A 20030-nucleotide genomic window follows, 5' to 3' on the forward strand; every position below is an offset into this window, starting at 1 on the left:
TGGTTTCAAATGAATGTCATTATAAGAATGACTAACATTTTCATACAGTTGAATGTCATTATAAGTATGACTAACCTTTTCATACAGTTGAATGTCATTATAAGAATGACTAACATTTTCATAGTTTTCTTAAAAACTGGTTTTCAAAATCTGGAAATGTCCCCCCCCAATGAAATTAGCAATGGAAAAAGGAAGTTAAAAAATGTACACAAATGTATGGAATTGGCCCACATCAACACCTCAACATATCTGGCCACTTGTATACAGTGTCTTTTATCAAGGGTGGATAGATTTAAATATATATATAAAAATTTAGATAGAAAAAATATTCTTTAACCACCCTCCCTTCCCCACCCCAGAAAATCAAGTTGTCCCCCCCCCCCCCCCAGAGAAAAATGTCTACAAGAACAGCACACCATGTGGCCATACCGCCATGTGGCCATACCACAATGTGGCCATACCACAATGTGGCCATACCACAATGTGGCCATACCACAATGTGGCCATACCACCATTGACATATACCCAAGCCAGTCTCACAGCCAACTTAACATCCAGTCCGACAATGATCAAACCATCTGTCATATGCCATCTGTCATATGCCATCTGTCATATGCCATCTGTCATCAAGTCCTTTCATCTGTCATCTCAAGAAAATGTGCACAGACTTCCCTGGTACACTCACCTTTTGCATTGAAAGAAAATCTGTAGTAGCTACCATCTGCACATATAACTGAAACATAGAGAAAATCTGTAGTAGCTACCATCTGCACATATAACTGAAACATAGAGAAAATCTGTAGTAGCTACCATCTGCACATATAACTGAAACATAGAGAAAATCTGTAGTAGCTACCATCTGCACATATAACTGAAACATAGAGAAAATCTGTAGTAGCTACCATCTGCACATATAACTGAAACATAGAGAAAATCTGTAGTAGCTACCATCTGCACATATAACTGAAACATAGAGAAAATCTGTAGTAGCTACCATCTGCACATATAACTGAAACATAGAGAAAATCTGTAGTAGCTACCATCTGCACATATAACTGAAACATAGAGAAAATCTGTAGTAGCTACCATCTGCACATATAACTGAAACATAGAGAAAATCTGTAGTAGCTACCATCTGCACATATAACTGAAACATAGAGAAAATCTGTAGTAGCTACCATCTGCACATATAACTGAAACATAGAGAAAATCTGTAGTAGCTACCATCTGCACATATAACTGAAACATAGAGAAAATCTGTAGTAGCTACCATCTGCACATATAACTGAAACATAGAGAAAATCTGTAGTAGCTACCATCTGCACATATAACTGAAACATAGAGAAAATCTGTAGTAGCTACCATCTGCACATATAACTGAAACATAGAGAAAATCTGTAGTAGCTACCATCTGCACATATAACTGAAACATAGAGAAAATCTGTAGTAGCTACCATCTGCACATATAACTGAAACATAGAGAAAATCTGTAGTAGCTACCATCTGCACATATAACTGAAACATAGAGAAAATCTGTAGTAGCTACCATCTGCACATATAACTGAAACATAGAGAAAATCTGTAGTAGCTACCATCTGCACATATAACTGAAACATAGAGAAAATCTGTAGTAGCTACCATCTGCACATATAACTGAAACATAGAGAAAATCTGTAGTAGCTACCATCTGCACATATAACTGAAACATAGAGAAAATCTGTAGTAGCTACCATCTGCACATATAACTGAAACATAGAGAAAATCTGTAGTAGCTACCATCTGCACATATAACTGAAACATAGAGAAAATCTGTAGTAGCTACCATCTGCACATATAACTGAAACATAGAGAAAATCTGTAGTAGCTACCATCTGCACATATAACTGAAACATAGAGAAAATCTGTAGTAGCTACCATCTGCACATATAACTGAAACATAGAGAAAATCTGTAGTAGCTACCATCTGCACATATAACTGAAACATAGAGAAAATCTGTAGTAGCTACCATCTGCACATATAACTGAAACATAGAGAAAATCTGTAGTAGCTACCATCTGCACATATAACTGAAACATAGAGAAAATCTGTAGTAGCTACCATCTGCACATATAACTGAAACATAGAGAAAATCTGTAGTAGCTACCATCTGCACATATAACTGAAACATAGAGAAAATCTGTAGTAGCTACCATCTGCACATATAACTGAAACATAGAGAAAATCTGTAGTAGCTACCATCTGCACATATAACTGAAACATAGAGAAAATCTGTAGTAGCTACCATCTGCACATATAACTGAAACATAGAGAAAATCTGTAGTAGCTACCATCTGCACATATAACTGAAACATAGAGAAAATCTGTAGTAGCTACCATCTGCACATATAACTGAAACATAGAGAAAATCTGTAGTAGCTACCATCTGCACATATAACTGAAACATAGAGAAAATCTGTAGTAGCTACCATCTGCACATATAACTGAAACATAGAGAAAATCTGTAGTAGCTACCATCTGCACATATAACTGAAACATAGAGAAAATCTGTAGTAGCTACCATCTGCACATATAACTGAAACATAGAGAAAATCTGTAGTAGCTACCATCTGCACATATAACTGAAACATAGAGAAAATCTGTAGTAGCTACCATCTGCACATATAACTGAAACATAGAGAAAATCTGTAGTAGCTACCATCTGCACATATAACTGAAACATAGAGAAAATCTGTAGTAGCTACCATCTGCACATATAACTGAAACATAGAGAAAATCTGTAGTAGCTACCATCTGCACATATAACTGAAACATAGAGAAAATCTGTAGTAGCTACCATCTGCACATATAACTGAAACATAGAGAAAATCTGTAGTAGCTACCATCTGCACATATAACTGAAACATAGAGAAAATCTGTAGTAGCTACCATCTGCACATATAACTGAAACATAGAGAAAATCTGTAGTAGCTACCATCTGCACATATAACTGAAACATAGAGAAAATCTGTAGTAGCTACCATCTGCACATATAACTGAAACATAGAGAAAATCTGTAGTAGCTACCATCTGCACATATAACTGAAACATAGAGAAAATCTGTAGTAGCTACCATCTGCACATATAACTGAAACATAGAGAAAATCTGTAGTAGCTACCATCTGCACATATAACTGAAACATAGAGAAAATCTGTAGTAGCTACCATCTGCACATATAACTGAAACATAGAGAAAATCTGTAGTAGCTACCATCTGCACATATAACTGAAACATAGAGAAAATCTGTAGTAGCTACCATCTGCACATATAACTGAAACATAGAGAAAATCTGTAGTAGCTACCATCTGCACATATAACTGAAACATAGAGAAAATCTGTAGTAGCTACCATCTGCACATATAACTGAAACATAGAGAAAATCTGTAGTAGCTACCATCTGCACATATAACTGAAACATAGAGAAAATCTGTAGTAGCTACCATCTGCACATATAACTGAAACATAGAGAAAATCTGTAGTAGCTACCATCTGCACATATAACTGAAACATAGAGAAAATCTGTAGTAGCTACCATCTGCACATATAACTGAAACATAGAGAAAATCTGTAGTAGCTACCATCTGCACATATAACTGAAACATAGAGAAAATCTGTAGTAGCTACCATCTGCACATATAACTGAAACATAGAGAAAATCTGTAGTAGCTACCATCTGCACATATAACTGAAACATAGAGAAAATCTGTAGTAGCTACCATCTGCACATATAACTGAAACATAGAGAAAATCTGTAGTAGCTACCATCTGCACATATAACTGAAACATAGAGAAAATCTGTAGTAGCTACCATCTGCACATATAACTGAAACATAGAGAAAATCTGTAGTAGCTACCATCTGCACATATAACTGAAACATAGAGAAAATCTGTAGTAGCTACCATCTGCACATATAACTGAAACATAGAGAAAATCTGTAGTAGCTACCATCTGCACATATAACTGAAACATAGAGAAAATCTGTAGTAGCTACCATCTGCACATATAACTGAAACATAGAGAAAATCTGTAGTAGCTACCATCTGCACATATAACTGAAACATAGAGAAAATCTGTAGTAGCTACCATCTGCACATATAACTGAAACATAGAGAAAATCTGTAGTAGCTACCATCTGCACATATAACTGAAACATAGAGAAAATCTGTAGTAGCTACCATCTGCACATATAACTGAAACATAGAGAAAATCTGTAGTAGCTACCATCTGCACATATAACTGAAACATAGAGAAAATCTGTAGTAGCTACCATCTGCACATATAACTGAAACATAGAGAAAATCTGTAGTAGCTACCATCTGCACATATAACTGAAACATAGAGAAAATCTGTAGTAGCTACCATCTGCACATATAACTGAAACATAGAGAAAATCTGTAGTAGCTACCATCTGCACATATAACTGAAACATAGAGAAAATCTGTAGTAGCTACCATCTGCACATATAACTGAAACATAGAGAAAATCTGTAGTAGCTACCATCTGCACATATAACTGAAACATAGAGAAAATCTGTAGTAGCTACCATCTGCACATATAACTGAAACATAGAGAAAATCTGTAGTAGCTACCATCTGCACATATAACTGAAACATAGAGAAAATCTGTAGTAGCTACCATCTGCACATATAACTGAAACATAGAGAAAATCTGTAGTAGCTACCATCTGCACATATAACTGAAACATAGAGAAAATCTGTAGTAGCTACCATCTGCACATATAACTGAAACATAGAGAAAATCTGTAGTAGCTACCATCTGCACATATAACTGAAACATAGAGAAAATCTGTAGTAGCTACCATCTGCACATATAACTGAAACATAGAGAAAATCTGTAGTAGCTACCATCTGCACATATAACTGAAACATAGAGAAAATCTGTAGTAGCTACCATCTGCACATATAACTGAAACATAGAGAAAATCTGTAGTAGCTACCATCTGCACATATAACTGAAACATAGAGAAAATCTGTAGTAGCTACCATCTGCACATATAACTGAAACATAGAGAAAATCTGTAGTAGCTACCATCTGCACATATAACTGAAACATAGAGAAAATCTGTAGTAGCTACCATCTGCACATATAACTGAAACATAGAGAAAATCTGTAGTAGCTACCATCTGCACATATAACTGAAACATAGAGAAAATCTGTAGTAGCTACCATCTGCACATATAACTGAAACATAGAGAAAATCTGTAGTAGCTACCATCTGCACATATAACTGAAACATAGAGAAAATCTGTAGTAGCTACCATCTGCACATATAACTGAAACATAGAGAAAATCTGTAGTAGCTACCATCTGCACATATAACTGAAACATAGAGAAAATCTGTAGTAGCTACCATCTGCACATATAACTGAAACATAGAGAAAATCTGTAGTAGCTACCATCTGCACATATAACTGAAACATAGAGAAAATCTGTAGTAGCTACCATCTGCACATATAACTGAAACATAGAGAAAATCTGTAGTAGCTACCATCTGCACATATAAATGAAACATAGAGAAAATCTGTAGTAGCTACCATCTGCACATATAACTGAAACATAGAGAAAATCTGTAGTAGCTACCATCTGCACATATAACTGAAACATAGAGAAAATCTGTAGTAGCTACCATCTGCACATATAACTGAAACATAGAGAAAATCTGTAGTAGCTACCATCTGCACATATAACTGAAACATAGAGAAAATCTGTAGTAGCTACCATCTGCACATATAACTGAAACATAGAGAAAATCTGTAGTAGCTACCATCTGCACATATAACTGAAACATAGAGAAAATCTGTAGTAGCTACCATCTGCACATATAACTGAAACATAGAGAAAATCTGTAGTAGCTACCATCTGCACATATAACTGAAACATAGAGAAAATCTGTAGTAGCTACCATCTGCACATATAACTGAAACATAGAGAAAATCTGTAGTAGCTACCATCTGCACATATAACTGAAACATAGAGAAAATCTGTAGTAGCTACCATCTGCACATATAACTGACACAGAGAAAATCTGTAGTAGCTACCATCTGCACATATAACTGACACAGAGAAAATCTGTAGTAGCTGCCATCTGCACATATAACTGAAACATAGAGAAAATCTGTAGTAGCTACCATCTGCACATATAACTGACACAGAGAAAATCTGTAGCAGCTACCATCTGCACATATAACTGAAACATAGAGAAAATCTGTAGTAGCTACCATCTGCACATATAACTGAAACATAGAGAAAATCTGTAGTAGCTACCATCTGCACATATAACTGAAACATAGAGAAAATCTGTAGTAGCTACCATCTGCACATATAACTGAAACATAGAGAAAATCTGTAGTAGCTACCATCTGCACATATAACTGAAACATAGAGAAAATCTGTAGTAGCTACCATCTGCACATATAACTGAAACATAGAGAAAATCTGTAGTAGCTACCATCTGCACATATAACTGACACAGAGAAAATCTGTAGTAGCTACCATCTGCACATATAACTGACACAGAGAAAATCTGTAGTAGCTGCCATCTGCACATATAACTGAAACATAGAGAAAATCTGTAGTAGCTACCATCTGCACATATAACTGACACAGAGAAAATCTGTAGTAGCTACCATCTGCACATATAACTGAAACATAGAGAAAATCTGTAGTAGCTACCATCTGCATATATAACTGAAACATAGAGAAAATCTGTAGTAGCTACCATCTGCACATATAACTGAAACATAGAGAAAATCTGTAGTAGCTACCATCTGCACATATAACTGAAACATAGAGAAAATCTGTAGTAGCTACCATCTGCACATATAACTGAAACATAAAGAAAATCTGTAGTAGCTACCATCTGCACATATAACTGAAACATAGAGAAAATCTGTAGTAGCTACCATCTGCACATATAACTGAAACATAGAGAAAATCTGTAGTAGCTACCATCTGCACATATAACTGAAACATAGAGAAAATCTGTAGTAGCTACCATCTGCACATATAACTGAAACATAGAGAAAATCTGTAGTAGCTACCATCTGCACATATAACTGAAACATAGAGAAAATCTGTAGTAGCTACCATCTGCACATATAACTGAAACATAGAGAAAATCTGTAGTAGCTACCATCTGCACATATAACTGAAACATAGAGAAAATCTGTAGTAGCTACCATCTGCACATATAACTGAAACATAGAGAAAATCTGTAGTAGCTACCATCTGCACATATAACTGAAACACAGAGAAAATCTGTAGTAGCTACCATCTGCACATATAACTGAAACATAGAGAAAATCTGTAGTAGCTACCATCTGCACATATAACTGAAACATAGAGAAAATCTGTAGTAGCTACCATCTGCACATATAACTGAAACATAGAGAAAATCTGTAGTAGCTACCATCTGCACATATAACTGAAACATAGAGAAAATCTGTAGTAGCTACCATCTGCACATATAACTGAAACATAGAGAAAATCTGTAGTAGTGACCCCCCCCCCCCCCCGGTGACTTACCTATGACAGTGTTTGGCTCTGCACCAAAGGCACAGATGCAGTGGGCCCCCCCAGGGACTTGAAACTTGGAAAAACTCCACTTGGAACTAAAATACTTTGGCAAAAAACTTGCAGACGCCAGGCTGGTAGATAACAAAGAAATGGGTTAGGGTTAAATCATGACAGGCAACAGGCATGACGTGGGGGTTAGGGTTAAATCATGACAGGCAACAGGCATGACGTGGGGGTTAGGGTTAAATCTATTCCCTTGGTTACTGACAGGCAACAGGCATGACGTCCACGTGGGGGAGGGGTTGGTGTCGGGTCAATGTGGACGTCCACTTTTAAATTAAACAACAAAATAATATTTTTTTTAAAAACCACATAAAATGTAGGTAATACAATAAATCGACAGTTTCATGTTAAATATTCCCAACACAACGGGTGAATAAATGTATCAGAAATGTAAATGTTTACCGCCAACCTGAGAAAAAAAGACTTTTAACAGTGACCAGGTCTATTTTCTAAAAAAATTCAGGGTATTTCAAGCTTACTTTCAAACATTAAATGATAAAATTAATTATAATTAAATAATAATAAGATGTAGGCCCTGATTGATCGTATAACTAAATCGTAGTTGGTCGCATTCACTAGTTTGAGTCAAAGATGATGTAGATCTAGTCATTTTTTCAAGTAAAAAAACTCAAAATAACCACGTTACAATTAAATATTAAAATATCAGCGCATGTAAATGTGCTCTTTTGGTCTGGTGTGTAGGGCTAACAGTCTGGTGTGTAGGGCTAACAGTCTGGTGTGTAGGGCTAACAGTCTGGTGTGTAGGGCTAACAGTCTGGTGTGTAGGGCTAACAGTCTGGTGTGTAGGGCTAACAGTCTGGTGTGTAGGGCTAACAGTCTGGTGTGTAGGGCTAACAGTCTGGTGTGTAGGGCTAACAGTCTGGTGTGTAGGGCTAACAGTCTGGTGTGTAGGGCTAACAGTCTGGTGTGTAGGGCTAACAGTCTGGTGTGTAGGGCTAACAGTCTGGTGTGTAGGGCTAACAGTCTGGTGTGTAGGGCTAACAGTCTGGTGTGTAGGGCTAACAGTCTGGTGTGTAGGGCTAACAGTCTGGTGTGTAGGGCTAACAGTCTGGTGTGTAGGGCTAACAGTCTGGTGTGTAGGGCTAACAGTCTGGTGTGTAGGGCTAACAGTCTGGTGTGTAGGGCTAACAGCTCGACCACAAAAAAGGGGGAGAGGCGGTTTGTTACTTGTAGTGTAAATTTGAGTAAAAGTAATATAATGGCGCCATGTTGATGAGCTGAATTTATCCTAACCCATATAGTCGTTAATAGCCTGACAGCCACAAATGACATTAAAAACTTCTGTCTACAGCATCTTCAATAAAAAATGTTATGACTGCCTGCAATCTCTGACTACCTTTAGGAAAAATAGTGAGTTAAAAAAATTAAGAGGTAAGCCTACACAGCATCCATGCGCGATCACTCTTTCAATAAATAGATAGTTTTAGCACATTCAAACGATCACAGTTAGTTTACACATAAACTTAAAGACATCGTAGAAAAGTTTTATTTTAAAATTAAATTCCCAACTTTATCTAGGCTTTTTTTTAAAACCAGCCTAAAAACTAGTGGTTTTCCAGACTTCTAAGTCTAAAAAATTTACTTTTATAGAGATTTTCCAGACTTTGCATGAACTCGGACCGCGTCTTATGCATTGAGTAATTCTTTAGTGTAAAATAAGAAATAAAGTAAACGGAGATATGAACCCTAAGAGGCTACCTCTTACAAATGATTTGACTGTTAATATTACAAGCGTCCTCTGAGTTTCTTACAAATGATTTGACTGTTAATATTACAAGCGTCCTCAGAAAAAATACTATTAAATAGAAAATCAAATGTTGAGAATTTTCATTTTTTTTGGTATTGACAGAAACATTTTAATAAATCAAGGGCTTATCACAAAGGGTCTAATTTATACAAAGTTGATTATAAAACATACTTATTTTTATTATAATTATTTAGGCCAAGTAAAAGATGTTACTGAAAATATCAAATCCTATATTTCATAATAAATAATAATATAGCAAATATGTAAATGAATTATTTTGACGCATGTTTTCAGAGGTCTACTAAATTTGTGTGGACGTTCATTTTTGTGAGTGTCATAAATGGATGACACCTTTTATGTACTACAAAATAATATGAAGTAATAATTTTTGAATAAGGAAAAGGAAACGTTTTAGAAAATGAAAAAGTGTGAAATAGATGTTTTAGCCTTAAGTGGTCATCATTTTAAATGAGACAGTGGGGCCTTAAGTGGTCATCATATTGAATGAGACAGTGAGGCCTTAAGTGGTCATCATATTGAATGAGACAGTGGCGCCTTAAGTGGTCATCATATTGAATGAGACAGTGGCGCCTTAAGTGGTCATCATATTGAATGAGACAGTGGGGCCTTAAGTGGTCATCATATTAAATGAGACAGTGAGGCCTTAAGTGGTCATCATATTGAATGGGACAGTGGCGCCTTAAGTGGTCATCATATTGAATGAGACAGTGGCGCCTTAAGTGGTCATCATATTGAATGAGACAGTGAGGCCTTAAGTGGTCATCATATTGAATGAGACAGTGGGGCCTTAAGTGGTCATCATATTGAATGAGACAGTGGGGCCTTAAGTGGTCATCATATTGAATGAGACAGTGGCGCCTTAAGTGGTCATCATATTGAATGAGACAGTGGCGCCTTAAGTGGTCATCATATTGAATGAGACAGTGGGGCCTTAAGTGGTCATCATATTGAATGAGACAGTGGCGCCTTAAGTGGTCATCATATTGTATAAGACTAGATAAATGAGCATTCTGTGTGTGTGTGTGTGTGTGTGTCTGATTGGTGTGTGTTTCTGCCTTGGTTCTCACTAAACCAAAAGAAATTATAATTAGACAAACGAAGAGATTGACTTGCTACCTGGACTGTTTATTTTTCTTCTCGTCTTCAGTGGAAAAGATGTGCACAGTTCCGTGGTCACTGGAGACACACAACATAGTGGCGTCAGCACTAAAACTGATGCTGGAACATAAGTGGAAACCAATCAGCTGGTGCTGGTGCTAAAGTATTGTGGTACATGATCTGGTGCTAAAGTATTGTGGTACATGATCTGGTGCTGGTGCTAAAGTATTGTGGTACATGATCTGGTGCTAAAGTATTGTGGTACATGATCTGGTGCTGGTGCTAAAGTATTGTCGTACATGATCTGGTGCTAAAGTATTGTGGTACATGATCTGGTGCTGGTGCTAAAGTATTGTCGTACATGATCTGGTGCTAAAGTATTGTGGTACATGATCTGGTGCTAAAGTATTGTGGTACATGATCTGGTGCTGGTGCTAAAGTATTGTGGTACATGATCTGGTGCTAAAGTATTGTGGTACATGATCTGGTGCTGGTGCTAAAGTATTGTGGTACATGATCTGGTGCTAAAGTATTGTGGTACATGATCTGGTGCTAAAGTATTGTGGTACATAATCTGGTGCTGGTGCTAAAGTATTGTGGTACATGATCTGGTGCTGGTGCTAAGGAATTGTGGTACATGATCTGGTGCTAAAGTATTGTGGTACATGATCTGGTGCTAAAGTATTGTGGTACATGATCTGGTGCTAAAGTATTGTGGTACATGATCTGGTGCTTAAGTATTGTGGTACATGATCTGGTGCTGGTGCTAAAGTATTGTGGTACATGATCTGGTGCTAAAGTATTGTGGTACATGATCTGGTGCTGGTGCTAAAGTATTGTGGTACATGATCTGTTGCTAAAGTATTGTGGTACATGATCTGGTGCTAAAGTATTGTGGTACATGATCTGGTGCTAAAGTATTGTGGTACATGATCTGGTGCTAAAGTATTGTGGTACATGATCTGGTGCTAAAGTATTGTGGTACATGATCTGGTGCTAAAGTATTGTGGTACATGATCTGGTGCTGGTGCTAAAGTATTGTGGGACATGATCTGGTGCTAAAGTATTGTGGTACATGATCTGGTGCTAAAGTATTGCGGTACAAGATCTGTTGCTACATGATGTGGTGCTAGTGGAGCACTTACCAGTAAATGTGTGCACTGTTTGCACCACGACGCAGCTCATGTATTAAGTGTCCATTGGCTGTGTCAAATACACGAATCAATGTGCCCTAGCAGAAGGAGAATAGTAAAGATAAAGTCAGGTCAAGTCAGATAAGGTCAGGTCAAGTCAGATAAGGTCAGGTCAAGTCAGATAAGGTCAGGTTAAGTCAGATAAGGTCAAGTCAAATAAGCTCAGGTCAGGTCAGATAAGGTCAAGTCAACAAAATATCTGACTTGAAAAATGTTATTGCCAACTAAACCATCTAAAAAAATTAGACCTTTTCTGAAGCTGTGGCCAACTTTGTGCCCTGGAGGTTCATGGCCATGCAGCTGAGATTGGCCTCGTGGGCCGGGATATCTAACGGGGCCTTCTCTGTGTCAGCAAGATCAATCAGCTGGACATGACCTAGTTTTCTGGCTGGGAATGACAGGTAGGAGTTGGTGCTGTTTGGACACATTACGCACAGTCCTGCAAACAATTTCAAAGCTAAGATGTACATATTAGGTAAACATTTTTAAAGCTAAGATATGTGCATTAAGTAAACATTTTTAAAGCTAAGATGTGCATATTAAGTAAACATTTTTAAAGCTAAGCCGTACACATTACGTAAAAAAATTTAAAGCTAAGATGTACATATTAGGTTAACATTTAAAGTTAGAATGTTTATACCAAGTACATATTCTCTATAAAAAATGTCATAATTGAAAGCTGCTTGACAATTACCTTTAGGATTTAAACCTGTCTCAAAGACATGTAACTGCTGTGGGTTCTGTGTGAAAGTGTACACTTTGATCATCGTGTCTAAGGCCACAACTATCCTACAAATAGTAAACCACCTTTTTTACTGTCTAAAGCAAGAATTATTCTAAAAGTAGTCAAAAATCTTTAATTCATCCTTCAATCACTGTTACTGTTCAATCATACAGTCATACAATCTAATACTGTTTAACAAGATTCAATCATACAGTCATACAATCTGATACTGTTTGACAAGGTTCAATCATACAGTCATACAATCTGATACTGTTTAACAGTGTTCAATCATACAGTCATACAATCTGATACTGTTTAACAAGATTCAATCATACAGTCATACAATCTGATACTGTTTAACAGTGTTCAATCATACAGTCATACAATCTGATACTGTTTAACAAGGTTCAATCATACAGTCATACAATTTGATATTGTTTAACAGTGTTCAATCATACAGTCATACAATTTGATACTGTTTAACAAGGTTCAATCATACAGTCATACAATCTGATACTGTTTAACAAGGTTCAATCATACAGTCATACAATCTGATACTGTTTAACAGTGTTCAATCATACAGTCATACAATCTGATACTGTTTAACAGTGTTCAATCATACAGTCATACAATCTGAATCTGATATTGTTTAACAAGGTTCAATCATACAGTCATACAATCTGATATTGTTTAAACAGTGTTCAATCATACAGTCATACAATCTAAACTACCTGTCCCTGCGAAGACGGACGCTGCGGACGTCAGAAGAAAATTCCAGTTCTATGACATGTTTCTTCTTTAAGTCATCCCACACCATCACTAGCAAATTCAGAAGGGAAAAGTCACATAAGTTTTAGGGTCAATATGATGCCCTTATGTATAGCTTCTAATACTCCTAGATAACTAGGAATTAGTCAATATGATACCCTTATGTATAGCTTCTAATACTCCTAGATAACTAGGAATTAGTCAATATGATACCCTTATGTATAGCTTCTAATACTCCTAGATAACTAGGAATTAGTCAATATGATACCCTTATGTATAGCTTCTAATACTCCTAGATAACTAGGAATTAGTCAATATGATACCCTTATGTATAGCTTCTAATACTCCTAGATTACTAGGAATTAGTCAATATGATACCCTTATGTATAGCTTCTAATACTCCTAGATAACTAGGAATTAGTCAATATGATACCCTTATTTATAGCTTCTAATACTCCTAGATAACTAGGAATTAGTCAATATGATACCCTTATTTATAGCTTCTAATACTCCTAGATAACTAGGAATTAGTCAATATGATACCCTTATGTATAGCTTCTAATAATCCTAGATAACTAGGAATTAGTCAATAGGATACAATTATGTATAGCTTCTAATACTCCTAGATAACTAGGAATTAGTCAATATGATACCCTTATGTATAGCTTCTAATACTCCTAGATAATCTCTACTAATTCTGGGGATTATGAAAGCAAGGACTACTAAAACTTGTGGTCAAAACTAGATCAGCTACTACTAAACTATTGGCCAAAACTAGATCAGTTGAAGGGTTTACCTTTGTTTGGTGGGTATTTGGGGTTTTTCCCTCCTCCCACTAAAGCTAAATAATTGCAACGAAACAACATCTCTACATGTCCAATACCGCCATCAGAGAAATCTGGAATGAAATCATAAAGATATAAAATATTTGTTTTGTTTCCACAACACAATTTATTTTCCTTTAGTTATCTTACAAAACGGAAAAGAATAGCCAATAGCTGAAGTGGGCCTACTGTGTGTGTAACAGAGGCGTAGCGAGGGGGGGGGGGGACACATGTCCCCGGGCGCCGACCTTAGGGGGGGGGGGGGGCACCAAATTGAAAGTTTGAGGGGGGGGGGGGCTACAAATCAAAAGTTTGTCCCCGCCGCCATGAAGGGTCGCTACGCCTCTGGTGTGTAACAAACCTTGTCTCTCCTTTTCCTTCAGTGGATCTGTGTTATACACTCGAAACCCAGTCTCCATGCCACAGGAGAAACAGCCTAAACAATTGGAAAATGTGTACAATGGAAAAATCACTGGCAAAATGGGACATAATAAAGTAAGTCAAGTAGTCGAGTCAAGTGGCATTCTTGCTGTCAGTAGTAAAGCACAAGATAGCATACAGCAAAATATGCTATACATTATACATGGAAAAATGAATCCTGTTTAGTACTGTTTCGTTGTTTAGTTACTTAATGACATAAATAGTAGAATGTTTCATGAGTTAGATGGTGCAATGGTCTTAAACAACATGGGAGCTTCCTTATTCAGGAATCCTCAATGGCATGGAGAACTTCAAGTCTGAATGACCTCTGCTACATATAATTATCACTGTAACTGAAATTTAGTGTGAAACTATGAGGAAATGGATGCTGTTATCTATGCCAGAAACATTTGCAAATTATTGCTTTAAATTATGAAATACAGGTTTTGACATGAATTATTATTAACAATACTTGGGGTGATTCAAACTAGAAAAAACTAGCCTGCTATAATCAACAATCTCCCAATAGTCACAAATATATCTAATGAAAGAATTCATTTACTGAAAAGTTTATGCAATTTTTTTTAACAAAAAATACTCAGCAAATTTTGAGATAAATCCACCTTTGTTGCAGATCTGTTTTAGCTTGTTTAAGCTTTTTTCTTGGTTTATTATATACGAGCTGACCCGCACCGTAAGCATATGCCGCTAATTAGTTGTTTTATTTTCTACTTTTCAGTAATTCATAATTTGTGAATTCAACACTAACAATGTTGCGACTGAAAATATTTTGCTTTAAAACACTATCAGTAGCTCGTGAAGGACGGCATTTCACATTTACAGTGTCACTTTATCACAATTCTCAACAGCCATGGAAAGAGTAATCAATTTCCCAAATCATGTTTTTTTTTTCCTCACCATATACCCCACTATACGCCCTAACCTAGGAACCCCCCCCCCCCCCTGATGAACACAGACAATAAGACATACCAACACACACACACACACCACTTTAAAACCAGCTCAGTGGGTCAAGCATCTCAACTGCCCTATGCACCCCCCTTCCGCCCCAAATATTTGGAGTCATACACTCTACAAACATAAACACTGTCATACTAAGATACAAAGAACTGCTTGGACCCAACCTCCCCCACCCATTCAATGTCTTTGCCCTCAAGACTCCTCTTCTTGCTCGGTAGACACCACCCCCACCCCCTTCCTCCATTTGCAATGATACTTCTTCTTCTTCTTCTTCTTCGTTCTTAATTTTTGAATATGGGGGAGGATTCAGACAACAAGACCAACTTCGTGGACAAACCGGACTGTGGTTTCCAGTTTGTCAGGTGTCCCATATAATTTTTCCCTGAGTGGGGTGGGCTGGGGCCAGTGTCTGCCTCTTGCCTGTCTATACAGAGTACAATCCTGGAGTACGTGCTCAGTGTTTTCCGGGGCCTTGCCACAAGGGCACATTTCGCTACACCCAACCTTCAGTTTTTTGTGCATGTGTTGATTTAGTCTGTTGTGGCCTGTTCTGAGTCGAAAGATTATGTATTGTTGTTTTCGTGTTAAATTGTAATAGCCGTCGTCTTTAATGTAGTGAGGGTGTGTGACAGACCACATTTGCGTTTGTTTGTTTTTAATTATTCTTTTTATTTCTTTTGGGTGTAGCGAAATTTCCGGTTGTGGTTTCTTTCCCCCAATTTTTGCCAGCTGGTCTGCGATCTCGTTACCCTGGATCTGGCAGTGGCCCGGGATCCACTGCAGCACAATTCTGCTGCAGGTATTTTTAAGCCTCTCTAGTGCTGTCATAAGTGTTTGGATATAGGACTCCGGATTTTGAAGGGATTGTAGGACTGATTTGGCATCTGTAAGGAGGCAATGATACAATACTATATTTCTAAGAAAATACAAACTTCGTCACAATGTCTAGTTCTACAGACTGCAACCTTTACAACCGTACATGTACTCGTATGTCTAGTTTTACAGACTGCAACTTTTATAACTGTATATGTACTCATTCTGTACACATATCATGGTTTTGATGTGTACTCTTTCTTCACTATAAATACCCCACCATTTGCCCTCCATCCTAGAACTGATTGGCACAGACAGTAGCACACCCACCTCACCTAAACACAACTAACCACTCCATAACAAATACATCTCACTGCCCCTCATTCACACTTCATTCACATCTCACTGCCCCTCATTCACATCTCACTGCCCCTCATTCACATCTCACTGCCCCTCATTCACATCTCACTGCCCCTCATTCACATCTCACTGCCCCTCATTCACATCTCACTGCCCCTCATTCACATCTCACTGCCCCTCATTCACCAGACATCTCACTGCCCCTCATTCACATCTCACTGCCCCTCATTCACCAGACATCTCACTGCCCCTCATTCACATCTCACTGCCCCTCATTCACATCTCACTGCCCCTCATTCACCAGACATCTCACTGCCCCTCATTCACATCTCACTGCCCCTCATTCACATCTCACTGCCCCTCATTCACATCTCACTGCCCCTCATTCACATCTCACTGCCCCTCATTCACATCTCACTGCCCCTCATTCACATCTCTCTGCCCCTCATTCACATCTCACCTCCCCCCTCTACTGGCCACTTCACTACAACCTCCCCCTCTACTGGCCACTGCACTACAACCTCCCACCTCCCACCTTATCGCAGAATCATAACAACATTAATTTTTGCACTTGCATTGTGCTTGGTAATGTCGTACTTTCCTCCATATTTTATTTTAAACTCACAATTCCAAATCTCACAATGAGCATTTGTTTCGCAATTCTTTCCTTTTTTGATAAAAGGAAATTCTTCCGAATATTCCGTTTTGAAGCACTGAACACGTTTTTTTGAGGTTGAAGGGGATTCCCCGATCTCAGATACTGAACGTTTCGGCATTTTTCAACAAGGAAACGGAAGTAAACAGGGAACGCCGTTCACTTCCGTTTCCTAGTTTTCTGGGGGGATATTCGCATTTTTGCTAATAATTTTCTTTTTCCTTTTTTTAAATAACTTTTTTGATTATTTTCGAAAAAAATTCGGAACAAAACGAGTCCAAGTCGGAACGACGGAACAAATTACTTTTGAGGGTAAAAAAGCGGAACGGTTCCGCTTTTGGCGGGACGGTAGGCATGTCTGCAAGATGGCAATCCTACTTTCAGAAGAGACTGTGATGCATGCAAATATTTTCCTTTAGTTAACATAGATACACACAAATAAATAACTAATCAATAAGAAGTTCTTTTCCAGCGTCTTTCCCCTTAAATTGGGTGTGAACATTGTGATGAAATAAATTATAGGCCTATTAGGCCTAAGAAATAATTTAATTAAAAATTTTGTAAAACATCCTACACTAAACATTATAAATTATTAAATAGGCCTAGCTACGTAGCTAGATCTAGGCCTTTATTTTTATTTTTTTAACTATTTGTAATGTTGTATTTACTAAATAAGTAAATTTAGGCCTATTCTATGTATAAGTAATTATTAGCATTAGGGGTCATCCATAAATGACCATCACGCTTTTTTAGATGATTTTTACCCCCTCCCCCTCCCCTCCGTCACAAGGTCAGGACCCCTCCCCCCCCCCCCTAAAATGACATCACATCTCAGCCTACAACGCTAAATAACTTCTAAAATTCGTTTTTTAACATTGCTTTTTTATAATGCAAAAGTGTGATGTCGCACCATCTGAACCCCCTCCCTCCCCCTCATCACACACCGTCACAAAATTATGGACCCCCCCCTCCCCCCTACGTAAAATAATCCATGTTTTATTCAATCCAGGTTGCATTATGCTTCTGTAGTGTGGAGCGGCAGCTTTATAACTAAGCAGCGTCCTCTTCTTTCTTTACAAAAAAAGGCCTATAAAACTGGTTACTGGCTTGTCTAGTAGTCTGGATTCTTTTCTTACAACTAAAATACTTCCATTAAATAAAAAGATAATATATACTAAATCAATTTTCTTATATAAAATATTCCACGAAACAGCCCCCTCTTACTTATCAGATCTATTTTCTTTTAACATAAAATTAAATCGTCGTCTTAATTTACCATTCCCTTATTCAACCTTTTTCCAAAAACATAGCTTCGCCTACTCTGGTTCTAATTTGTGGAACAATCTTCCTAATAAAATAAAGCTATCTAGATCTGAAAATATATTCAAATCTAAACTAAAACTAAAATTATTTAATGACCTAACTGACTCATTGTAACATTTCTCATTCATCTATTATATTCTCTTTTTTATCTCATTATGTATGATAGCTATGTACCATTGTTTCTTTATTCCACATTTTTAGTGCTATGTGTTACTGCTATGTGTTATTGAATTGTTTTATTTGTTTAAACGGCCAATGTGAAAAAAGGCCTTTGTGCCTACAATTGTAACCGTTGTTTGAATAAATTTGAATGAATAAATTTGTTGACACAATTACCATGGCAGCATTTTAAAACCTGAGTACACAAGTTCAGGATGTCCTGCTCCTGGGAGGAAAAATGTGGTTTTTGGCTTTCATGTTTATTATTGTTTATTGTTTAAACTTAAACTCTGGATAATTTTTAAACCCTTTTTTTCTTGGCATCTGAGTAAGCTAGATAATTAAATGTGGTCTCTAATGATCTGTTATGGTATGGCTTGTCGTGGTTTATGTGAAATAATAAAATATTTGATTTTAAAATTTTATAATTAAAGCTAATATAAAAGGGGGTGGTAATCTATCGTTTTGGGTACGTAAAATCGCCCGCGATTTGTAATGTGAAAAACAGGTGACTCCTTAAATTTTAATAATTATTTCACATTTTGAGGAGAATTTATGTTTTAAAAAATTCAAAAATGTTTCCTTGATTCATTTATGTACCTGTTTTTAAACAATTGAATTAAAACTTTTCCGTAATAAATGAAGACTAGCGATGTTTCCAACAGATGCAACCATGCTCATTTACTATAGCAGCCATCTTGTCTAAGTTTTATTTTTATAAGCTTTTAGCGCCAGATTCAGGGGGAAGTCACTCTATTTTACAAATGGCTGCTGTTTATATAGCAAATCTTGCTCTCAGACACTGCTGTTTAAAGTTAATTTCTGGCCTATATCGATATATTTAGCCATTGATTTAGGTTTATTATTCATTTATCTATAATATTTGACACAAAAGTATGACAATATACTTCTATTAAAGCCTTGACAATGAGGTAACGTTTTCGTACATAAATAGCCGCGGGCGATTTTACGTACCCAAAAAGATAGATTACCAAGGGGGTGGAGCTTGGAGCTAGATCTAGAACTAGAGTTCATCCAAACTATTCTTTGATTTACCGTGATCTTGATTCCATCCAGCAAAAAGCAGCCCATTCGTGTAAGGGTTACTTGGTCCTAAATTCATTGTAATGATTTTACTAACTAAACCAAGACATCTAAAATATTTTGATAATATAGATCTAGTATAGATTTAGATCTAGATCTAGATCTTGTACATCCTGAGTTTGTTTTTCACGGAAATAGAAGTTATCTTACCCCGTCAATCTTCAAGTTGTTTCCCCTTCCG

The 20030-nt window shown here is 37.0% G+C and overlaps 1 protein-coding gene across 1 annotated transcript; it reads right to left on the bottom strand.

Annotated features, from left to right (window-relative positions):
- Positions 1 to 390: 390 nt before the first annotated feature.
- On the bottom strand, positions 391 to 19996 carry LOC131951728 (WD repeat domain phosphoinositide-interacting protein 3). Its single transcript, XM_059314091.1, has 10 exons — positions 19802 to 19996; positions 14396 to 14470; positions 14007 to 14108; positions 13174 to 13261; positions 12413 to 12507; positions 11967 to 12157; positions 11671 to 11756; positions 10544 to 10645; positions 7585 to 7706; positions 391 to 733 (listed from the first exon to the last, which is right to left on the bottom strand). Exons 1-10 carry the CDS (start codon positions 19866 to 19868, stop codon positions 627 to 629), a joined length of 1035 nt encoding a protein of 344 aa, XP_059170074.1. The 5' UTR covers positions 19869 to 19996; the 3' UTR covers positions 391 to 626.
- Between the last annotated feature and the right edge of the window lie 34 nt (positions 19997 to 20030).

Source organism: Physella acuta, unplaced genomic scaffold (assembly GCF_028476545.2).
Source record: "Physella acuta isolate Inbredline_101_S28 unplaced genomic scaffold, ASM2847654v3 ptg000824l, whole genome shotgun sequence".
Taxonomy (NCBI): Eukaryota; Metazoa; Mollusca; class Gastropoda; family Physidae; genus Physella; species Physella acuta.

Bases quoted from the DNA above. Each gene is read 5' to 3' on its own strand.
- LOC131951728 (XM_059314091.1), bottom strand. From the start codon at position 19,868: ATGAATTTAGGACCAAGTAACCCTTACACGAATGGGCTGCTTTTTGCT. The intron at 12,508-13,173 runs GTAGTTTAGATT...TACTATTTGTAG, and splicing joins GTCCGTCTTCGCAGGGACAG to GATAGTTGTGGCCTTAGACA. The intron at 734-7,584 runs GTAAGTCACCGG...TCTATGTTTCAG, and splicing joins AGAGCCAAACACTGTCATAG to TTATATGTGCAGATGGTAGC.